The sequence below is a fragment of the Ambystoma mexicanum genome, chromosome 7p (assembly GCF_040938575.1).
Source record: "Ambystoma mexicanum isolate Mex_15411 chromosome 7p, UKY_AmexF1_1, whole genome shotgun sequence".
Classification (NCBI taxonomy): domain Eukaryota; kingdom Metazoa; phylum Chordata; class Amphibia; order Caudata; family Ambystomatidae; genus Ambystoma; species Ambystoma mexicanum.
In genome coordinates, this window is record NC_090939.1 from 385420804 (window position 1) to 385439628 (window position 18825).

General features: G+C 43.5%; 1 protein-coding gene across 4 annotated transcripts in view; it reads right to left on the reverse strand.

The window, feature by feature from the left end:
• The window catches only part of LOC138526081 (multidrug resistance-associated protein 1-like), a 1621759-nt gene that overhangs the window by 1453278 nt on the left and 149656 nt on the right, over window positions 1–18825 (reverse strand). For all 4 annotated transcript variants that reach the window (XM_069636425.1, XM_069636424.1, XM_069636423.1 and 1 more), the window contains exon 2: window positions 18100–18161. In XM_069636425.1, the coding sequence (XP_069492526.1) occupies window positions 18100–18161 (62 nt within the window). The remainder of the gene's footprint in view (window positions 1–18099; window positions 18162–18825) is intronic.

Below are 18825 nucleotides of genomic sequence, written 5' to 3' on the forward strand. Positions count from 1 at the left end.
ATCTACCACCTCTGCAATACTGAAAAGGAATATAGCGCAACTCTGGGGCTCTGCAACAGCACCGACTTATGAGCAATGGATGACAGATGTGGACATTTGTATTGCAATGGAAAAAAGAGTATATACAGCCCGGGGATGTCCTGAGAAAGCTCAGAAAATATGTCAAAAATGGGAAGATGCACACTGAACAGTAACCTGTATGGACAGACTGTGCTAAAACCCAAGGACTCGTAAGGGAACCAGTTTGCGCAATATTAATGTGGTAAAATATCCGGTTATGCTAAGCTCCTCTGTATGTGAAGCAAGGTGTGGAACTACGAATGGGCGGGAAAGGGAAGTATTGGTTACCCTGTTGCTCAGGCTGTATGTTTTCTTTGTGTTAACAAAAAACAATAAAATGTTATATTAAAAAAAAAAGAATGGGAATGGTGGTAACCGTTCTTCTGCGTTTGTCTCTGTGCTCATAAAGCACAGATTTCTTCTCTTCCGATGAAACTTGTATTTTGAACAAGCCTGCAGATTTACCAATTATAGTATGAAACGATACCAAATCGTCCGGAGGAGACAAATCACCTGGGGAGTCTTTCTTCCTGGGTTTCTCGACAATATAATCATCCCATTCACTGGGAGCATCAGGCTCCTGCGTAATCTCCCCTTCCTCAGGATCCAAAAAATCCCTGAACGGGTCCTCTTGCCAATCAGATACTGGCACAGATGACGGTACCGTAGTTGGATCTCGAGCTGGCGATCGAGGTCTATGCAGTGAGGCTGGAGAGGGGACTCTTGTCAGTGAAGCACAGAGTGTTCTGCTCCTGGATCTACGTGGAGGCTCAGGTGATCATGCTCTTTTCTGTGGCCTACTCCTGGAAGGGGAGTGTTTGGGAGGTGAAGCATCCCTCAGGGGGGGTTCTTGGTCCCTTCGGTACAGAAGACTTATTCTTTTGCCCCTGGCGCCTGTTAAATTCCTCAATGATTCTATGCATCGATGCCATGGGCCCCAGGTCATAAGGATCAGCCATGTCCTCTGAATCCGGTTGCCAAGGAGGGCTATTTTCCTTAGGAATGAGGAAAGGTTGCTCCCCAGGAATTTCCATGTCTGAGAACTCCTCCTGCAGAATGACGTCCAGGAGTTCTGTCATCTCTTTTAAAGGGGATAGTTGTGCTCCAACTGGCTCAGGTGTATCTGAAATTGGAGACGTTGCTCCCAAAAACTTGTGGAGACTGCTCACATTGGATGGTTTATCCGTCACGTCAGCAAATGGTGTTGTGGGTTCTACTTCTTCAGAAGACACAGAATTTTTTGGAGTCGTCGACGGTACTTTCGTCGATGGTGGTTTTGCGGACGATGGCTTCGTCGATGAGAGCTTCGTGGACGAGAGCTTGGTCGACGAGGATTTGGTCGTGGACGATGAGGCTTGGAGTGTTGTCGTAGTTAATGGTGGCTTTGTCGACGGGTTGGTCGTCGGTGAGTCCCTGACCTTGCTGCCGCTCGTGGCCGGCTTCTCCGTGGACGACTGCCCCCCTCCACCCCCCCGGCTTTTTGAAAACGCCTCCTTACCTTTGGAGGTGTTTTTTTTCTTCAGGATGACGTGCCTTGTGGTGTCCTGAGTCCAAGGAAGGCATAGAAGAAGTGACTTCCAACTTTCTTTTAGCCTTATGAGAGGGAGAGGAACTCCTTTCCACTGAAGAGGCCCTTGTTTTAGAAGTTTGGCTCTTAGATGGTTTAGTAGACGATACAGGAGCTGTCTTGGCAGACTCCTAGTCAGAGGACAGACCTTTGGCTTCTAGATGTAACAGAAGTCTCCTGTGTCCGTCTTGCAGGGTTTTGGTGGAGAAAGTCTTGCAAATGTCACATGTGTTGATGTCATGTGGATATAAGCAGTAAATACACAGGTCATGCAGATCCTTCATTTAGACCAATTTCTTCCTGTACCCCGTGCAGTCCATAAACAGGGAAGGCTTCTTGGCAGACTGAAGCTCAGCCATGCTGAGGAGAACTTTCACTCGACAAAAAAGTGCCAAGAAAAATGTTTTCCAGAGCCCAAAGGCTCAGAATAGAAAGCCCCTAAGGAGGGGAAACCAGTAGAATATATTACAAGAATATAAACTACACACACAAGGTGAAACAAATTTGAAAAGCTCAGAGAGCTGGCAGATTCCTTCTGTCTGATAGACTGCAGTGAAAAATCTGAAGATGGCTGACTGGGCGGAGCTTAAATCTTGTCACCTCATTGGTTGGTCCCATAAAGGACCAAAGTGAGGTGGAGGTACTACACAATAGAATGGCTCATAGGCCACAATGGAGTATTTACATGCATTCTCGAGGGGAGAATGGATGTATATTGAAAAATGTTAATTATTTTTTATCACTGAGGATTCCCAGTCTGACGACAAGGAATATTCAAGCATCTGAATCTATGAAAGATCAAATGCTGGAGAAATGGAAACACTGAACCCAACCAACAAAGCAGAAGCAGTGTTTTGTGAAATGGCAGAAACATGAGAAGAAGAATCCCAAACACGAGACCTCTGATGACCTGTTTTGATTAAATTCACAGAGGCTCAGAGGGCAGATCCACTCCCAAACTCTGAAGAACCTTGTTTCAGAAGCTTAGAGCCAAACCCTGAAGACCCTGCTTTCATAGAAAGATGAGGACTCCTGTATAAAGTTAATGTGAACCCCTGAGAAGATGGCATTAATGATCATTAATTGTTGGTCTCAAAGCAGTTCCGGAAGGCCGTATTGGAATGAGCTCACTACAAATTAACAGCAAGGCATTTGAGGGTAGAGAAGACGCAGAAGACTCTCTACTTAGCCAGTTCTACTTGCCAGGAGTATATTGCAGAGACCAAACAGTTCTGCGTCTTGGTGTTCCATCTGTCAGTCCTCTTCTGGTGATGTACCCCGGGAACCACTAGAGCCATTAACAATCATCGAGGTGTCCTTTCATTGGATTGGCATAGACGTAGACGATCCACAGGACCCCTCCAAATCAGGCCATCGATACATCTTATCATCGACTATGCAACCCGATATCCAGAAGCCTTCCTAATGAGAAGTATCACCACCAAGGCAATACTCATTCGTTTCTTCACGAGAGTGAGGTTTCCTGCAGACATTCTTACAGACAAGGGGAGCAGTTTCATGTTGAAACTGATGAGCAAAATGAAACCACTACCATTTATCTTCCTCAGACAGGTGGCTTAGTGGAACTCTTTAACAAAACCTTGAGGCACATCCTTATGAAGCTTGTTTTTTTACAAGATGGGCAGAATTAGGACAATCTCATTCCTTGGGTTCTGTTGACAGTACAGAGAGCACCACAATCATCAACCGGGTTCTCCCCATTCATTCTGGTGTATGGATGGAACTCCTGAGATGTCCTAGATATTCTGCAAGAAGAATGGAGGGGGACATAACAGTGACCATACCATGACAGGAACACCAGCAAATACATGTAGACAGTGTGACTACTAGTGAGAACCTGAGAACCCGTCTACAAGGAACAGAGGCCACAATAGAAAGCAAACACACAGGAAGCCAGGTTGTGAACTTTCCAAGTGAGGGACCATGTGACGGTCCTGTTGCCCAACGCACAGAACAGAATGTTAGCCAGATGACACAGTCCATATACCTTCACCAAAATGGTCTCCCCACTAACATACTAAGTACAGCAAGCTGATCGTTGCAAGCCCTCCCAACTATATCACATAAACAAGCTCAAGAGTTGGAGGGAGAATAGCAACCCACAGTTGCTCTTGCTTTACGCCAATAATACCAGGAAGACTCCCTTACCCATCGAAGTACGGGGAGTAGCTGTCCCAGTTGGGCTAAGAACCACAGAACATCAAGAACTAGCCCAGTGTATTGAAATTTATGCTGTCTTCTGCCCAAAACCTGGATGAGCCCTGGGAATAGGTCACAAGATGCACAGCCCTAATAATAGGGTAATACAGCTAAAACCATACCAGTTACCCAAAGCTCGGAAACAAGTAATCTGCGCTGAATTAAAGAAAATGCCTGATTTAGGGGTGATCAAGAAGTCACATATCGAATAGTCCTCCCGGATTGTGCTAGTTCTGAAACCAGACAACACATAGCAGTTTTGCATAGACTTTGTTATGTTATGTTAACTGAACTTAGTGCACGGTCGTCCAAGGGCATCATGGCGCTAGAGAGGAGAGCTGCCTGCTCAGGAGGAAGATCAATAGAAAAGGAGGGCTAAAATAGAGTGGTCTTAAGTGCTTTTCTAAAACCAAGATGGTTGGAGGTGCCTATGAGTGACAGTGGAAGGTTGTTCCAGAGTTTGGTGGCTGCAATGGAAAAGGCCCTTTCAATGACTTAACAAGATTTCAAAATCTGGAGCTTATTCAATACCAAGAATAGAGGAAGTAGTGGAGGCTCTTGGTGGAGCTAAATTAATTTCTATATTGGACCTGACGAAGAATTACTTGCAGAGGGCTGGCAAAGGGCCCTTTTCTGTTCACAGTCCTGCCTTTTTGACTTTGATGGATGTCCTCATTTACTACCATATTTCACCAGAGCTTACCTAGATGATATTGCGGTTTATAGTTCATAATGGAGGGAGCATCTTCAACAGCTTACGGCTGTCTGCAATCAGAGGAAGAAGGCCCACCTAACCACCAGCCTGACAAAATGCCATCTTGTCCAATCATTGGTCAAATATTTGGGTTTCCAGGTGGGAAACGGTCAGGTACTTCCCCATCGAGTTAAGATAGAAGAAGTCCAGCAAGTACCCCAACCTATCAGGAAGAAGGTCATATGGGCCTTACTCGGATTAGTTGGTTATTACTGCCTGACTTCACTAAAGAATGTATTCTTCAGATAAACACCCCTAACATTGGCATTGGTGCAGTATTGTCACAGGTAGAAAATAGCAAAGAAAAAACAGCTGTGTACATCAGCCACAAACTCTACAACAGAGTAATGAACTACCCCATAAATGAACAAGAAGCTGTCGACACAAAATAGACAGTTTATAGCCTGAGCTATTACCTGACCGGACTTGTGACCAGCCACGCTCTACTAGTCTGAATGCCCAGAAATGAAGACACAAAATCTTGCATCCAGAGGTAGTTCTTGGCCTTCCATCCCTTTTCTTTCACAGTACAATATCTGGTAGGTATAAAACAAGCAAACATATTTCTGTTCACAATAGCCCCATACAGTTAGCTAAAAAGGAGAGGTGGTAGAAGGGGAAGAAGAGGAGGACTTAAGAGAAAGGGTGGAGGTATATGAACAGGTTTGTATCCTGGGCTTGTCAGGAGAGGATGGGAAACCCTCTCAGATGGGGGTGGAAGTCCTACCAGAGAGAAATCTAGTGCCAGTTCTACCTCTGAGGTGGATGGTGGCAGTTAAGATGGTGCCACGGTCCCATTGCGGTCCCGGGCCAAGGAGCTGTGAACATGTGCAAGCCCGGCACATGCAAAGAAACAACTAGCATGTGCGACAAACCAACGGCCCTGCGCATCTAGCCCTGACAGGGTGTGGCTCAGGGCTATAAAACCACACCCCAGACCGCACCCCGTGCTTAGCGTTTCGTCTGCTCCTAGCAAGAGTAGTGTTCCACTTACCGCTCCTGTTGTCTGTATTCTTCAGTATCTCTACGCCTACCGTTTTGGCCTGCAGCATCCTTCAGTATCCATTTGGTTGCCGTTCTGGTGTTCATTGCTCTTCCGCAGCCTTCAGCATCCCGGTTATACAGCAGTTCATCTGTGGACTTTTGGTTCTTCGTCGCGTCTCTGCTTTGGACTTTGGTTCTTCTCCTCACCTTCGAAGCGTGTCTCGTCTGCAGTGTCCGAGAACCTGGAAAAGCAAGCAACTGGGGGAGAGACTGCATCCTGCTCCTACCCTTGCCCTAACCGCCCCCAGAGAACTCACCTGTGCCTTGAAACAAGTTCTCCTTCTCCGGCTCTCAACTTCGGCTCCTCCGTTAGCTGCTCTGCTCCTGGTTGGGGGCAAAGGACAAAAGACAGTTTTGCAAGCATGTACCAAAGCAGTGTCGCTTTGTCTCCTGCCACGCCTTTGCAACAGGATACTTGTCCGTGTTCTTTGATTTCTCCTAGCGACAATCGTGGGAAAAACAAACTCCTTTTACAGCTCATCGTGTTGCAAATAGACTTACCTGTTCCCCACCTTATCCTGTGCACTGCAGTCATCTGAACAAGCGTCTTCAGTGAAGTAACTGGAGATCGGTACGCCCTAGACGCCTGGAACTATCATCGCTTCAAATAAGGTGAGTCGTGCCCACGCGCTCCAGTAAGCCACGTCCTGGGGAGGGGAACGAAGGGGGTGGATTGCACTGATATACAGTAGACTTACCCTGTGTTCATCTCCACGTTCATCTAATACCCCCAGAACACCAACACCCAGAAGTCCCGAAATCACCCAGGCCCCTCACAACCTCATGGTCCCTTAGAGATTAATCACCAGTCGGCCGGTGGGGGCAGGTGTGGCTGGGACAAACGTCCGGGCGAAAGTCACCAGTAAGGGGGCTACTCTGCATTACAGACCGGACCAGGCACTCCTGCAAGGCACCAGAGGTAAGCGTGACAGATGGCCCAATTCCTGTCCTCCCCACCCTTTTGCAAGCATGTACCAAAGCAGTGTCCCTTTGTCTCCTGCCACGCCTTTGCAACAGGATACTTGTCCGTGTTCTTTGATTTCTCCTAGCGACATTTGAATCCAAAGAGAAACCAGCAAGAAGTCCTCCACTAGAAGCAATATTACGGCACCTGACATCAGCCGCCAGCAGAAGAAGACACAACCACAAAGAGCCTACTGTGACAAATCTAGCAATATCGTCACCGATTCTCTGGAGGGAAGCTTCTACGACCTGGGCAGAGAAAGGCAAAAGCTACCTAACTCTGACCCTGGGGGTTGCTATGTGCGGGATGTCCTTGTTGGGTAAGAAAAACTCCAGAGGGACAAGAAAATACCAGACCAAATAATCTTGGAACGCATTAATTTCTAATGACATTCATGAAGCCTTGCCTAGGCTACCTATAAGGCTTATTGTAATGTAGATGAAGAATGTCCAGGTTTTTCGAATCATCACCTTACTTGCCGCCCCCAATTTTGAACGGAGACGAGGAAGAGGAACAGAGCAGTGAAGATGACCAAAACCAGTAAACCAACACTGCGATCTAGTTTATGGAAATTGCTCAGCAATGCCGGGAAGTTTAAAGATGCCACGGCTGATAAATCAGTGAGAGAGAGAGGCAGAAACTGAATAAACTAGTAATCCGAGCAAACTGTAAGAAGTAGCATTTTGGCTGACACGAACGGCATGCAGAGAAGCCCGACAGAGGGAAGCTCACTGCCTGAGAGCCTGAAGCAGCTGGAGACGTACGCTGCAGATAAAGGCAACACAAGGACCAGTCGGTTGATGGGACGTATGCCGAGTCAGCAAACCGAAGAAGACAGAGAATGGGAGACACGAGGAACACAAAAGCTGCCCGGTAAGTCAATGGAAAGCGAGTGGGTTACCGGAGCGTCTGAAAGTGTATGCTGTATCACAGGAACAGCAAGAGAGGAAAAGTGTAACCTTTGATAAAGAAATGGATACATTTCCAAACAATAAGAATAAAGGGTTGGTGACCCAGTATTGCAAAAGACAGGTTTATGTGAATGCGAACAGTACTAGAAAAGGGGCAGTGGCCCAATATTTGCAAGGAAGTTTTGAGACGGAGACCAACTTTGTTAAAAGGGAGTCAGCGCCCCAATATTGGACACACGTGATATCAGGGATAAAAGAAAGAAAAATTGGAAAACAGAAAAGTCCTAGCAGGTTAGTGAACCAGGCAAACAGTGAGTCTGGGACTCACACACAAGAGAGAAAGATAGAGAGAAGTCAACTTGACTTTGGGAAACAATTATATTCTGGCAGGAGAGTAAACCAGGAGTGGGAGGAGAAGTGAACTTGAATTTGTGAAACAGTAGTATACTGGCAGGAGAGTAAACCTAGAATGGGAAGCAAAGTGAACATGGAATTGTGAGAGTGTAAGAAACAAATACTGAAGGGATTGATATGCACCACCGACGCCCCTTTTTGGGGGATTGATGAGAAAGTCATAAATACCCTGCCAGGAGAGTATAGCAGGAGTATCGAGGGGAACAATCAATGGAGAAGGGAAGAACTGTACACCTTTAAAGTCAGTGAAGATAAAAGTGTATGAGAAATTCAATTGGCCTCATTACGACCCTGGCGGTAAGGCAACGGCGCCGGTAGTGCTATCGGTGCCGTTGTTGCCTCACCGCCTCATTACGAGTTCTGCTCCTGGATGCCGGACTGCATGTGTGGTCTGACCAGGCGTGAATGCCAGCACCCGCAAGCAGACCAGGATGGTAGCAGTGGTACCGTTATTGACGGTACCGCTGCTACCATGCTCCCCATTCCCATTGAGCCCTATTGGGACTCAAATGGGAATGGGGATGTACCAGGTCCGAGTCCCGGAAAATGGGAATTATTGGGCCTGCAAAGGTCGGAATAGCCCAGTAATTCCATTTTTCGGGACCCGGACCCGAGTTTGGTGGTAACCATGCCGGTAAAAACGGCATGGCTACCTCCAAACTCGTAATGAGACCCAATATATATGAGAATCGTTTGTTTAAAAGAAACTAAGTCAAAACTTATACCCCTTGAAATAGTGAATGCTGACAGTTGAGCGTTGAAAATAGGAGGAGCCAAGGGAAAGAAGAATTTTCCTTAAAACTGTGAAAGCAAAAAAAGTGGAGAAACTCGAGGGAGAGCTCATACCTGTTAAAATTGTAAAGTCTTGGAAGGAAATAGAAAGCAAGGGTGGAGAAGAGAAACCACCACCTTTGTTGAAAAAGTGAAACATTGTGGAATCTTTGTGGGAGATACCGGACAGACATTGAAAGACCAGAAGAGACATAGGGGTAGGCGGGATCCCTTTCTCTAGAGGAACTTGTTATTCCTTTTCTTCAAAAACCTATGTTTTAGGAACCTTGAAGGACCGCTATGAGGGTGTAGCTTAAAGAAATCCCCTTGTACACATTATATTTAGTTTGGAGTGTAAGGGTCAGTTTAGGGTTTGGACACAGGACGGAGGACGCTCTTTTGTTTAAAATCCTGACACAGACGTTCCTTCGTTTTTTTGAGGCAGGGAAACCCCTCTTAGTTTTAGAGATAAATAGGAATTCACCAAAACCTCTTATTGTTTTGAAAATCAAACACTGAAACCGAATACTGTGTCTGAGTTTTACTCTTGATCCCTTACACAACACAGCAGAATTCGTCATGAAGAAGGCATACAGAAGCAATGAGCATACTCAGCCACTGATAAAAACCCTAGACCACCATGGACTGATGCAGTGTGGGATGTATCAACCCACTCATCCAAGCCCTGCAACATCACTGTGCATTGCTGGCAGCAGAAACATCATAATGGCCGCCGGAAAGCATGCTGCTCGCTAGAAATCACCAGAAATTGCGCAGTGAAAACCTGAAAAATAGGCCACCATCCACTTTTGCCTATCTTAATGAGCACAGGATATCACTGCCAAAAACCACCATTGGGATACCCACAAAGTAGCCTGAAGCCATTTGGAAATAGCAATGCTAATTGAAAAAAAGAAACACAGAGCTGTTGGAAAACCTGTTTTCTTGATTGTCAAAAATTGCTAAAATCATGGCTCACAAATCACCTAAAAGATCCAACCTCTTTGTTGGGTGTTCCACATCATTACTGCAAGAATCCACATCAATACAATGTCAGCAAGTCATAAGTTCTCAGAACAAAATCCTATTTTAAAGATACTTGATGGAAAGACAGCTGTCAAAATGGGTGTAATACCGTTGCTCACCTCTACCAGAAAGCTGGCGTTTTAAAACCATTTGTGTAAAGTAGAACAATTGAACCCAAACTATGCCAAAGAAGAGAATTCCAACAAAATGCCATATAAGAGTGCCACACAGTCATTTCATGTTGAAAAAGACTTGATTTAAGGATATGTTGCTTATTTTAAGTGTATAAATGTTATTTTTTTTTCACAAGGAACTATGTTACAATTGATCAGAAAGTAACCTGATACAGTTAAAACTCCAAAAAGCTTGCTTCCCCTTAGAACCCTTCACACCGTTTCCCTATAGAAAGGAAGCTTCCCCTGCCCTTCGCCAAGAGATTGACAGGCTGGTGTGAACAGGAACTGGCAGAGGCACCCTGGCCTGTTGCTCTCAGTCAAGACAATGGATTCTTTGGGATGAATAGGAATATGCTAAATTCGGGTGTAACTGTCAACAAAGTGTTGGCAGGAAACAAGACATGTGACCCTCTGAGTCAGCCCAGCTCTAGGAGGCGGACCAGACTGAGATGTGAATTGAATTGAAAGCAAATGTATGTTTTATAAAAAAACTTATAACAAATTGGACCAAGCTGACAAAAATGGGAAACTTTGAGGTTCTTAAAATGAAAAAGTCCCTCACGATTTAAGACTAAGCGGGACACCGTGTGATGTTCTGAGACCAAACCCCGGAATTTATTCGTATTGCAGCTGCTGTGTTGTTGCTATGAACATAAGAAATTACAGTAATATGCCCAGAGAGGATATGAATGCATGTATCAAATTTGGTGCAGAATGAATATTGAGAAACCCTCCAAAAGCGCAAAAATATTGTCATTTCTGAACCCAAGCTCGTAGAAACATGGGACTTGAACAGTAATGTACCTTAAGCAATCTGGCGTGTAATTATGTATTCTCAACAACTTGTGTATCTGGGAAATATATTTTTTGGGAAAAATACATTTTATATGTAAAAGCAAAAGGGAGAGATTTCTTTTGGACCATAAACGCAGCATCACTCTTACTCATTCTGACACGCTGATCCTTTCTCCAATCAGGGGATAGGAAATCCTCTAACCTATCAGATCCTTAGAGGGTTGGGCATTGCAGAATCAGCCTCCCCACCCACTTTGGAAATACATAAATAGGGACTGTGAGGACAGATAGGACACACACATTTTTCTACTACTCAACTGATTTCTTGGCGCAGCACCCTGCAGGAAGACTCCAGACTCCAGATCTAGAACCAAGTCTAGAACCAAATTCTAGAACCCTTAAGCAGAGGCATAACCCAAAACTGAACTCTTTGCAGCAGGCCTTCAGAATTTTTTGCAAACTGATTCTAACCCCTAAACTTCCACCGGGCCTAACTAAACCATTCAACAGCCTGGCTGAGCTGTTTTGCTTCTAGCTAAGAACCCTGTTCTAGAACGAAGATCCAGACCTAGAAAGGAGCGCGGTATCCAGAACCCGTCAGATCCAGTCCAAGAGGCCGCGCAGACCGCAGTGCAGTGCTGAGAGCAGAACCCAGAGTGCCTGAGACCTGTCCGGTGGCGAGAGTGAAGCCAAACCCTTGACCAGATCTTTGACGAGGCTCGCTCCATTCCAAAGCCCAGGAGTGACTATTTAGTCGAGAACTGTCCATAGTCATCTCTTAGTTTAAAGTAATACTATTCCATCCATTCCACTTATCCAGAACTGCATTATAGAATCTTGTGTCCATCCTGAATCCTTGTTATTATATTGTTTGTGATAATTGTAGCAATAATCATCTTTGCGCTGATATTTTCTGAAGAGGGACAAGTGTTTTGACAGAGATCAGAGCAGAGGCGCCCTGTTCTAGTGGCTGCCCGTTGAGTGTCTTGCTTTTTCATAGCTCCTTAGTTTAAGCCTATCCTTGTTGCTAAATCTTTAAAGCGTGATCTGTCATTTTTGAAATCTTTACTTTATTTCTGAAAAACCTACCTTCACAAAAACCTCCGTAACTTATGAACCGCAGGTCCTAGAACTGAAATTTAACTGTCATTTTGAAGCTAAGATCCTAAGCTTTCCAACGAACCTAAAACCTATTCCATTATAGTTTTTCCCTAATCGCGTTACAGGCGCGCGGAAAAATTCTGCGAATTGCAATTTAGCTCGATTTCAACACATGTCAAAATAGCTGTTTTTTTGTTTTCAACTGCTGAATTCGTTTTCAATCTGATAATCAATCATGAATCATTGCTAGTGTTGACTGAACCAATTCAAAGTACTCTCACTTATCCTGAATCTCCTTCAGTGAATTAAAATCATTTTAACATATTTTCCCATCCATTGCAATCACATTCTAAAGTATGTTTGCCTGTTTTAAAATCATACCTGTTTTCTCTAAGCTTGCTGGGGGAACTGGAATTGAACTGTATTGTTGATTAATATCCCCGAAACCTGTGTGCCCTCATTTCCATCTCTTCATATTGCATAGTGGGGGGAGTGAGTAGCCACAGGGGGAAAATGTGATCATATTGTCTTTTGATTGAACCCATATCTAGTTTTATTTCTGTGTTGCATGTTCCCATCCTTGCATTTCCCTGAACCATGAAAGTATTCTCTGCTACCTCATATTTCTATTCCTGCTCCTAAGTGATTAAAGAGATTGTTGATATTGTGATATTAACCATTACTGATTACTTTTCATAAGTGTGCTATTCAGAGATTATTCTATTCATAAAAGTGTGATATATATTGTTCAATTCTTCAAATAAACCTTTTAATTTGCAAAACAAACCTACTTCTTGGCTCAGTGAGGTCGGAGAGATTCAAAGAGAGGGGCGTTATATAAGGGTTCATCATCCAAATTTAAAGAACTTTGACAGAAAAATATATAAATAAGGGCTTCCATTGGGCATCCCATAATAAGCATTGACTTGCTGTTCTGTTGCAACCCACCTGGGAGAATTTGGCATGGGCTAGCCCCTTATTTGTGACTTTGGCTGCATGCAACACATACGGGGAAGGGAAGCAGGGACAGATTGGACAAGGAGAGAGGCGATAAAAGGCCCCTGCAGGAAGCAGGAAGTGTGGGTTATTCAGGTGAGGTCAGTGAAGGAGATGTCGTCAAGAGACCAGCCGGAGGCACTCGGGTGCAGCAGCATGTGGAGGTGATTTCTAGGGGGGGGTGGGTGTGGGTGTGTGGGTGTGGGTGTGTGTGTGTGTGTGTGTGTGTGTGTGTGCTAGAAAGAAAGGCACACACTCTCAGAGGACATCACTATTACTATGGGTGATGCCTACTAACAAAGGTTCTTGTTTGTTCGTCGTGAACAGCCCAAAAAATAAGTCAGTTGTCCAAAAAATTCCCTGACTGACCCTACCACTAAGAGAAAATGAACTTCGGTCAGGATAATGACTCCCTTCTCATGAGGTACAGCAAGTACCAGTGTTTGATAGTGAATCCGCGAATAGTCTCTTGTGACGTTTTGTATTAATCTCTTTAGTTTGGCTTCTCTTTGGATCGCTTTTGACGGAATATGCTTTCGATGAGAGTCTTTCATGTTGAGGTTATAAAAGGTTCCACTCCTTTTGTATCACTTGACTTTGCAACTGTATTCTGCCTTTAGATTCAAGGTTATCTCTTTCTCTCTCTTTAGTATTAAATTGTTCTTGTACAGGATAGCGAGTTATTCTTACCCTTTCCAAGGGTATTTTCTTATGCTGATTCTCTTTGCCCAAATTCTTATCCAGTTTTTCTCGTGATGTGTAAGCTTTGTATCTATCTGGTTTCAATGTTAACTCTGTTTAACGACTTTTACTCTGAAAAGTTAACTGTGCGATATGATTGTCACTGGATTCAGAATCTTCATTTCTATTTAGTTTCAAAGTTAACTCCCTAACTCCCTTTCATATCCTAGTAGGATAGATATTAGGGTAGATTAGGTTTTAACGGAGGGCCAAGTTAATTGGTTCAACATCTTGACGAGCTTCAGTTCATTGTTTATTATAGTAAGGAACTCATCTTAGTGGTAGGGCTTAGAAAAGGGTTGCTTTAATTAAAAAAAGGTGTGTTTTAAAACATGTTCTTTTGTCCTTCTCCTATATCCTAGTAACCACAAGTGGTGTCAGAGTGGGATTCACACAACCACATACAAGGCTTGGACTTACGATAGCAAAACGACTAACACCCACGGCTTAACTTTCAGCAAAGGCTACGCTGCAGTCTGTTGGTTATTACTTCTTCAGTCCAACGGAAATAGAGATCCCTAGTAGGGAAAGGAGAATGATTCCCACCAGGGTTAATGTCTGCCCACCCGAAGGCAGCTATCTGGGGTTGGCAACAAAATCTGGCCTAGCTTGGCTATATCCTCTGGATGACGCAGCTGGCTTTATAGATCCTGCCTATAGGGGAAAGATTCAGGTCCAACTACATAATTCAGGGACACAACATTTTACAGTCAAAGGGGTTCCTGGAAAAGGCTGTGAGCCGTGCCCTTCAAGAAGTCAACAATCTTTTCCAGACCTTTTGGGTTGTACCCTAGGCTTTGGTGAAGCCAATAGAAACCTAATCTCCCCTACCCAGACTGAAGGATAAGATTTCTTTACCACCTTACCTAAAACGGAATGACACAAACTTGGCAGAAGACTCGAAAGGGTGACCTCTGAAGGCAAGGGGTTGGGAGCTAAATGGGCCTTTTTTTCTTCAAGAAAAAAGGTCTATGATATTGTGGTTATAGCGAGCGGGAGGGCACCCAGAAGACCCAGCTGGTTGGTTATGGAATTAGCTCATTCACACTTGACAGCCGGCCACCAAGAGGTGAATAAAACTCAAGAAGTGTAGAACAAATTCTATTGTCTATGTGTATACGCTGATGTTAAGAGCTATGTAGCCAATTGTGATATTTGTCAAAAGACCTTGCCCACCCCAGTATTGAGAGCTCCCTTATAACCAATGCCAGTCATTTAGGTCGCTTTTTCAAGGATTGGAATAGTCATCGTCGGATTGGGGCCCCATCTAAATTGGAGAACCAATATATATTGGTCATCATAGAATATACAACCCATTACCCAGAGGCCTTACCCCGAAACAATACCAGTCAGCAAAGTCTTAAACACTTTATTCCATTTCTTTCCTGGGTTGGATTTTGGAAATAAATCTTTACTGACCAGGCTAGAACATGTTTGTCCTGCTTGATGCAAGAGGTGAAAGACTCCCTGAATATAAAAACGTTGAGAACCTCGGTTTATCACCCCCAGACCGACAGTCTAGTGGAACCTTTCACTCAGACTCTGAAACTGATATTATGCAAACTGGTGGAAACAGATGGCAAAAATAGGGATATGATGAAACCAGAGGCCCTTTTTACAATCTGAAAAACTCCCCAATCTTCTTTGGGGCAATCCCCTATGAACTCCTATATGGGCAAGAACCCAGGAAGACTTGGGAAGAAATGGAGGAGGAGGCATTAACCAGATCTCAAGCCGCCCATAAACTGAAATCACATATGAAGGTGGTAAGGAACATTGGGAGCCAACACACTCTAAGATCACAGGAACACAAGAAAACTGTCTACGAACCAAAGGCAGTGGCTTGATCTTTTTCAGTGGGGGAGCAAGTGTTGGTTCTCCTACTCACCTCTATCAATAAGATGATCTTTACGTGGCATGGTACTAACAAGGTACTCCAAAAGAAGGGACCCTTTAATCACCTCATTTCCCAACCTGACAGGCGGCAGAAAACAGAAATCCACCATGTAAACATTTTAAAGATCTGGAGAGTCAACCCAAGGACAAAGTACTGTCACCCCGATGGATCTCTTCCTAGAGCAGTAAATTGGCCTCAATTTGATCATCGGAAATCTGACCCCATGGAAAAAGCGGGATCTTGACGATCTGCTGAACCTGTTCCAAGATGTTGTCTCAGCAGAACAAGGCACAGTCCAGATTTTCTATCATCACATAAGAACATTCAGAAACCGCCTATTTGACTGAAAAAAATGAAAGATGCAAAATCATCTTTCATGTTACATATATAACCTTTAAGGAAAACACAAGTGCCAATAACCGCACTCAAGACACAGGAATACAGTAATGAAATTGTTAATACAGTTATTAAATTGTTAATCAAAGTTCTTTCAAAGATTTTAGTAAACTTTCAATGTTGCTACTGGTTGTTTCACCCTCGACATGAGTGGAAACATGTAAGCAAAATTACTGTGCCATCCTGAGTATTTGAATGGACAGATAGTACCACGTCAGTCAACCGCTGTAACAGTTCAACAAAGTAAAGTCTAAAAATTCCCTTCTAATAATTAGAATGTAATAGGCTCTTTAGGTATCTGGGTTTCCTTTCTCCAAGTTATGACTCGGGTCTCCCTTCCCCAAGTTGTACATCACACAATTTAAATAACCTTGAAAATAAAGGTTTCTAGTCAGGCCTCAGGGTTCCATCTCCCAACTTTCAAAAGCCACAATTCCAAAAGAAACACAAAATGTACTGGTATTCTATAGTTTGATTGTGGTTTCAAATGTATAGTTCAAATAGATTGGTAGCATTCTCACATTTTGAAAATATTGTAAGTCAGGCTTCATTATCCTTTGGTTGCCTGTTCTTTTCTCCTTTTGTTATATTGTAGCACACAGTGATTGGTTTATAGAACTTCAATATGTGATAATTTGTATGGATTTCAACTTGCTTTCCTCCTTTAGATTTAAACTGTTTAATTCTGTTAAGTAGCAAAGGCTTAGTTCTATCTACCAGCAAAGTATTTAAGTCAATTCGGTGTTCAATACATAAAGCTTTGGCTTAGGGTTTGTCTTCCCTTCATATGGAGTTCAATAATTGTTCATTTAACTTTAAATGCATAGTACGACCTGCAGAGACCTTCGAAAACCTTTTTCATGCCACATGCGACCATTCCAATGCAGGATATTCCCTTTTATTTATTATTGAGCAAATGTAACTATTTGTTGTACTTTATTTGAATCGTTCAGCATTCAGACTTTCAAAAATGTGTTCTTTGATACACGCAACCACTCTGATACGAAGTATTCCCCTTCGTTGTATGGTTAACATATATAGTTGCTTGTTTCCCTTTTATTGAGCAATTCAATGTTCAGAGACCTTCAAAAACGTGTTTCTTGCCACACGTGACCACTCTGATACAATGTAATTCAGTTCACACACGTGCACCGGGTTTATCAGGCATAAGAAACTCACTGGTCACTTTGAATGCTTATGCTGCAGCGTGGATCACACAGCCTTCTTCTTTCTGTGTCGAGGCTCCAGTTCCTACCCCTCAGACATACCTGGGGTAGTCTTTCATCACATAGGATCAAGTATGTTGAACGGAAAGGAACGGGACAGCCTTTCTGGATGGCTCCCTACAGCTTTCCTAATCTGCTCCAGGGAGTCCCCACTCCCACGCCATGTGGTCCAGACCTCTGCTGACTGCACCAACCTCCTGCTGCTTCTCCTGTCGACTCCCTCTGCCACTGGGTTGGGCTACATTTATACACCTGCAGCCCCCTGACAGGCTGCAGGTGTGAATGATTAGTCAACCCTGCCTGACTCCCATTAAAAGGATATGCCTGACCTTCACTATTCTTAGCAGGCATCTTCTTCTTCCCAGTACTAGAGTGGCAAAAGAGCATAGTCTTCATTGCTCTTAGTTGCCTCTTTTTCGTCCCAGTACTGTCAAATGTCAATTGTGGAGAAATGAGGGCAACTGTCTTACAATAGCTCATAAAGGTTGGGGAAGGGTTGGGTTGGTTGTCACCAGGGTAAGGGGGATACAATGTCTCACTCAAGGATCCTTCACCTAGGTGATCCTCCCTCGCTTCTCCGCCCCCAGGGTCAGGATCCAATAGCGATGGCCTTTCCCTGGCCACCTGCGCGCAGCATGCATGAAGTTTAGGAGTGAGAAAAGCCTCAGGTTTCTCACACATAGTCTTAACGTTGTGCAGCACAAGATCAATAATCAATCTCCATAAAGTGCAGGAGAAGTAACTAATGCAGAGGTGTTCATTCAAGTCATACATCAGCGGTAGCATATAATATTCAGAATTCAATCTGATTGAAGTTCAAGTGGAAATAAATTAAAATAATTCACACAGTGATATTAATAAGCAACAGACTAGAAGAGACTAATTAAAAAGATGTTTCGGTTTAGAGAATAATATAATGGTCTTTATGCCACATTGTTCAAATGAGTTCTTCATCACAGCTTCTATTCATAATCATGTCCAGCTTTTAGATAATAAGCTATCTATACTAGCAATCAGAACAAAAAATATAAGAGTCATACCTGCTGTACCAAGAATATGTTATTTTACTGAAGAATGAAACATTATTCTCTGGGTTGAATTCCTGCAAAACAAAAAAAGCAAGAAAATCAGTTTGTTGTTTCTTTGGGATGCTATGCATTCAGTGGACACAATAACTGGACATTTATTTTTAACAACACTACTTCAAAAGCAAATGTCACATTTATAGTTTTTCAGCAACACACCTCTAGCTCTGCTGAACAATATCACCCACTTGCTTCTATGGAGGGAAGGGCTTTCTCTACTACAAAGCAACCATTTGTTTCCTACAGGAATATTAACATTTTGGAAAACAATGATATGAGTAGCCAATGCAAGTGCTCACCCTAATGAATCAATGAGCTGTCCGTGGCCCACAATGCTGAGATACACACTTCTTGAATTATGCGCAAGAAAAGATTTGATAGCTTTATGACCACTTGGCCCTCTGGTCATTGTGTGTCCCTCGTCAATTATTTGGACGACAAAAACATCTCTGTAAATGATTCTATGTGAATTAAATATTCTTCAATCACTTGGTTGATTGGTGCTTTTCTACACCTTTCTCGAATTAACTTGCCTAGTTTCAGTGCCAATTAACACCAGCTGTGAATATGATTTCAGTTGCTGAAAACCAGAGTACTATGTGTGGTGGAAATATTATAGAACACATAAGAGATGAATACTTAACGTTATAGTATTTATTGCATAGTTATCCATTTCTCAAT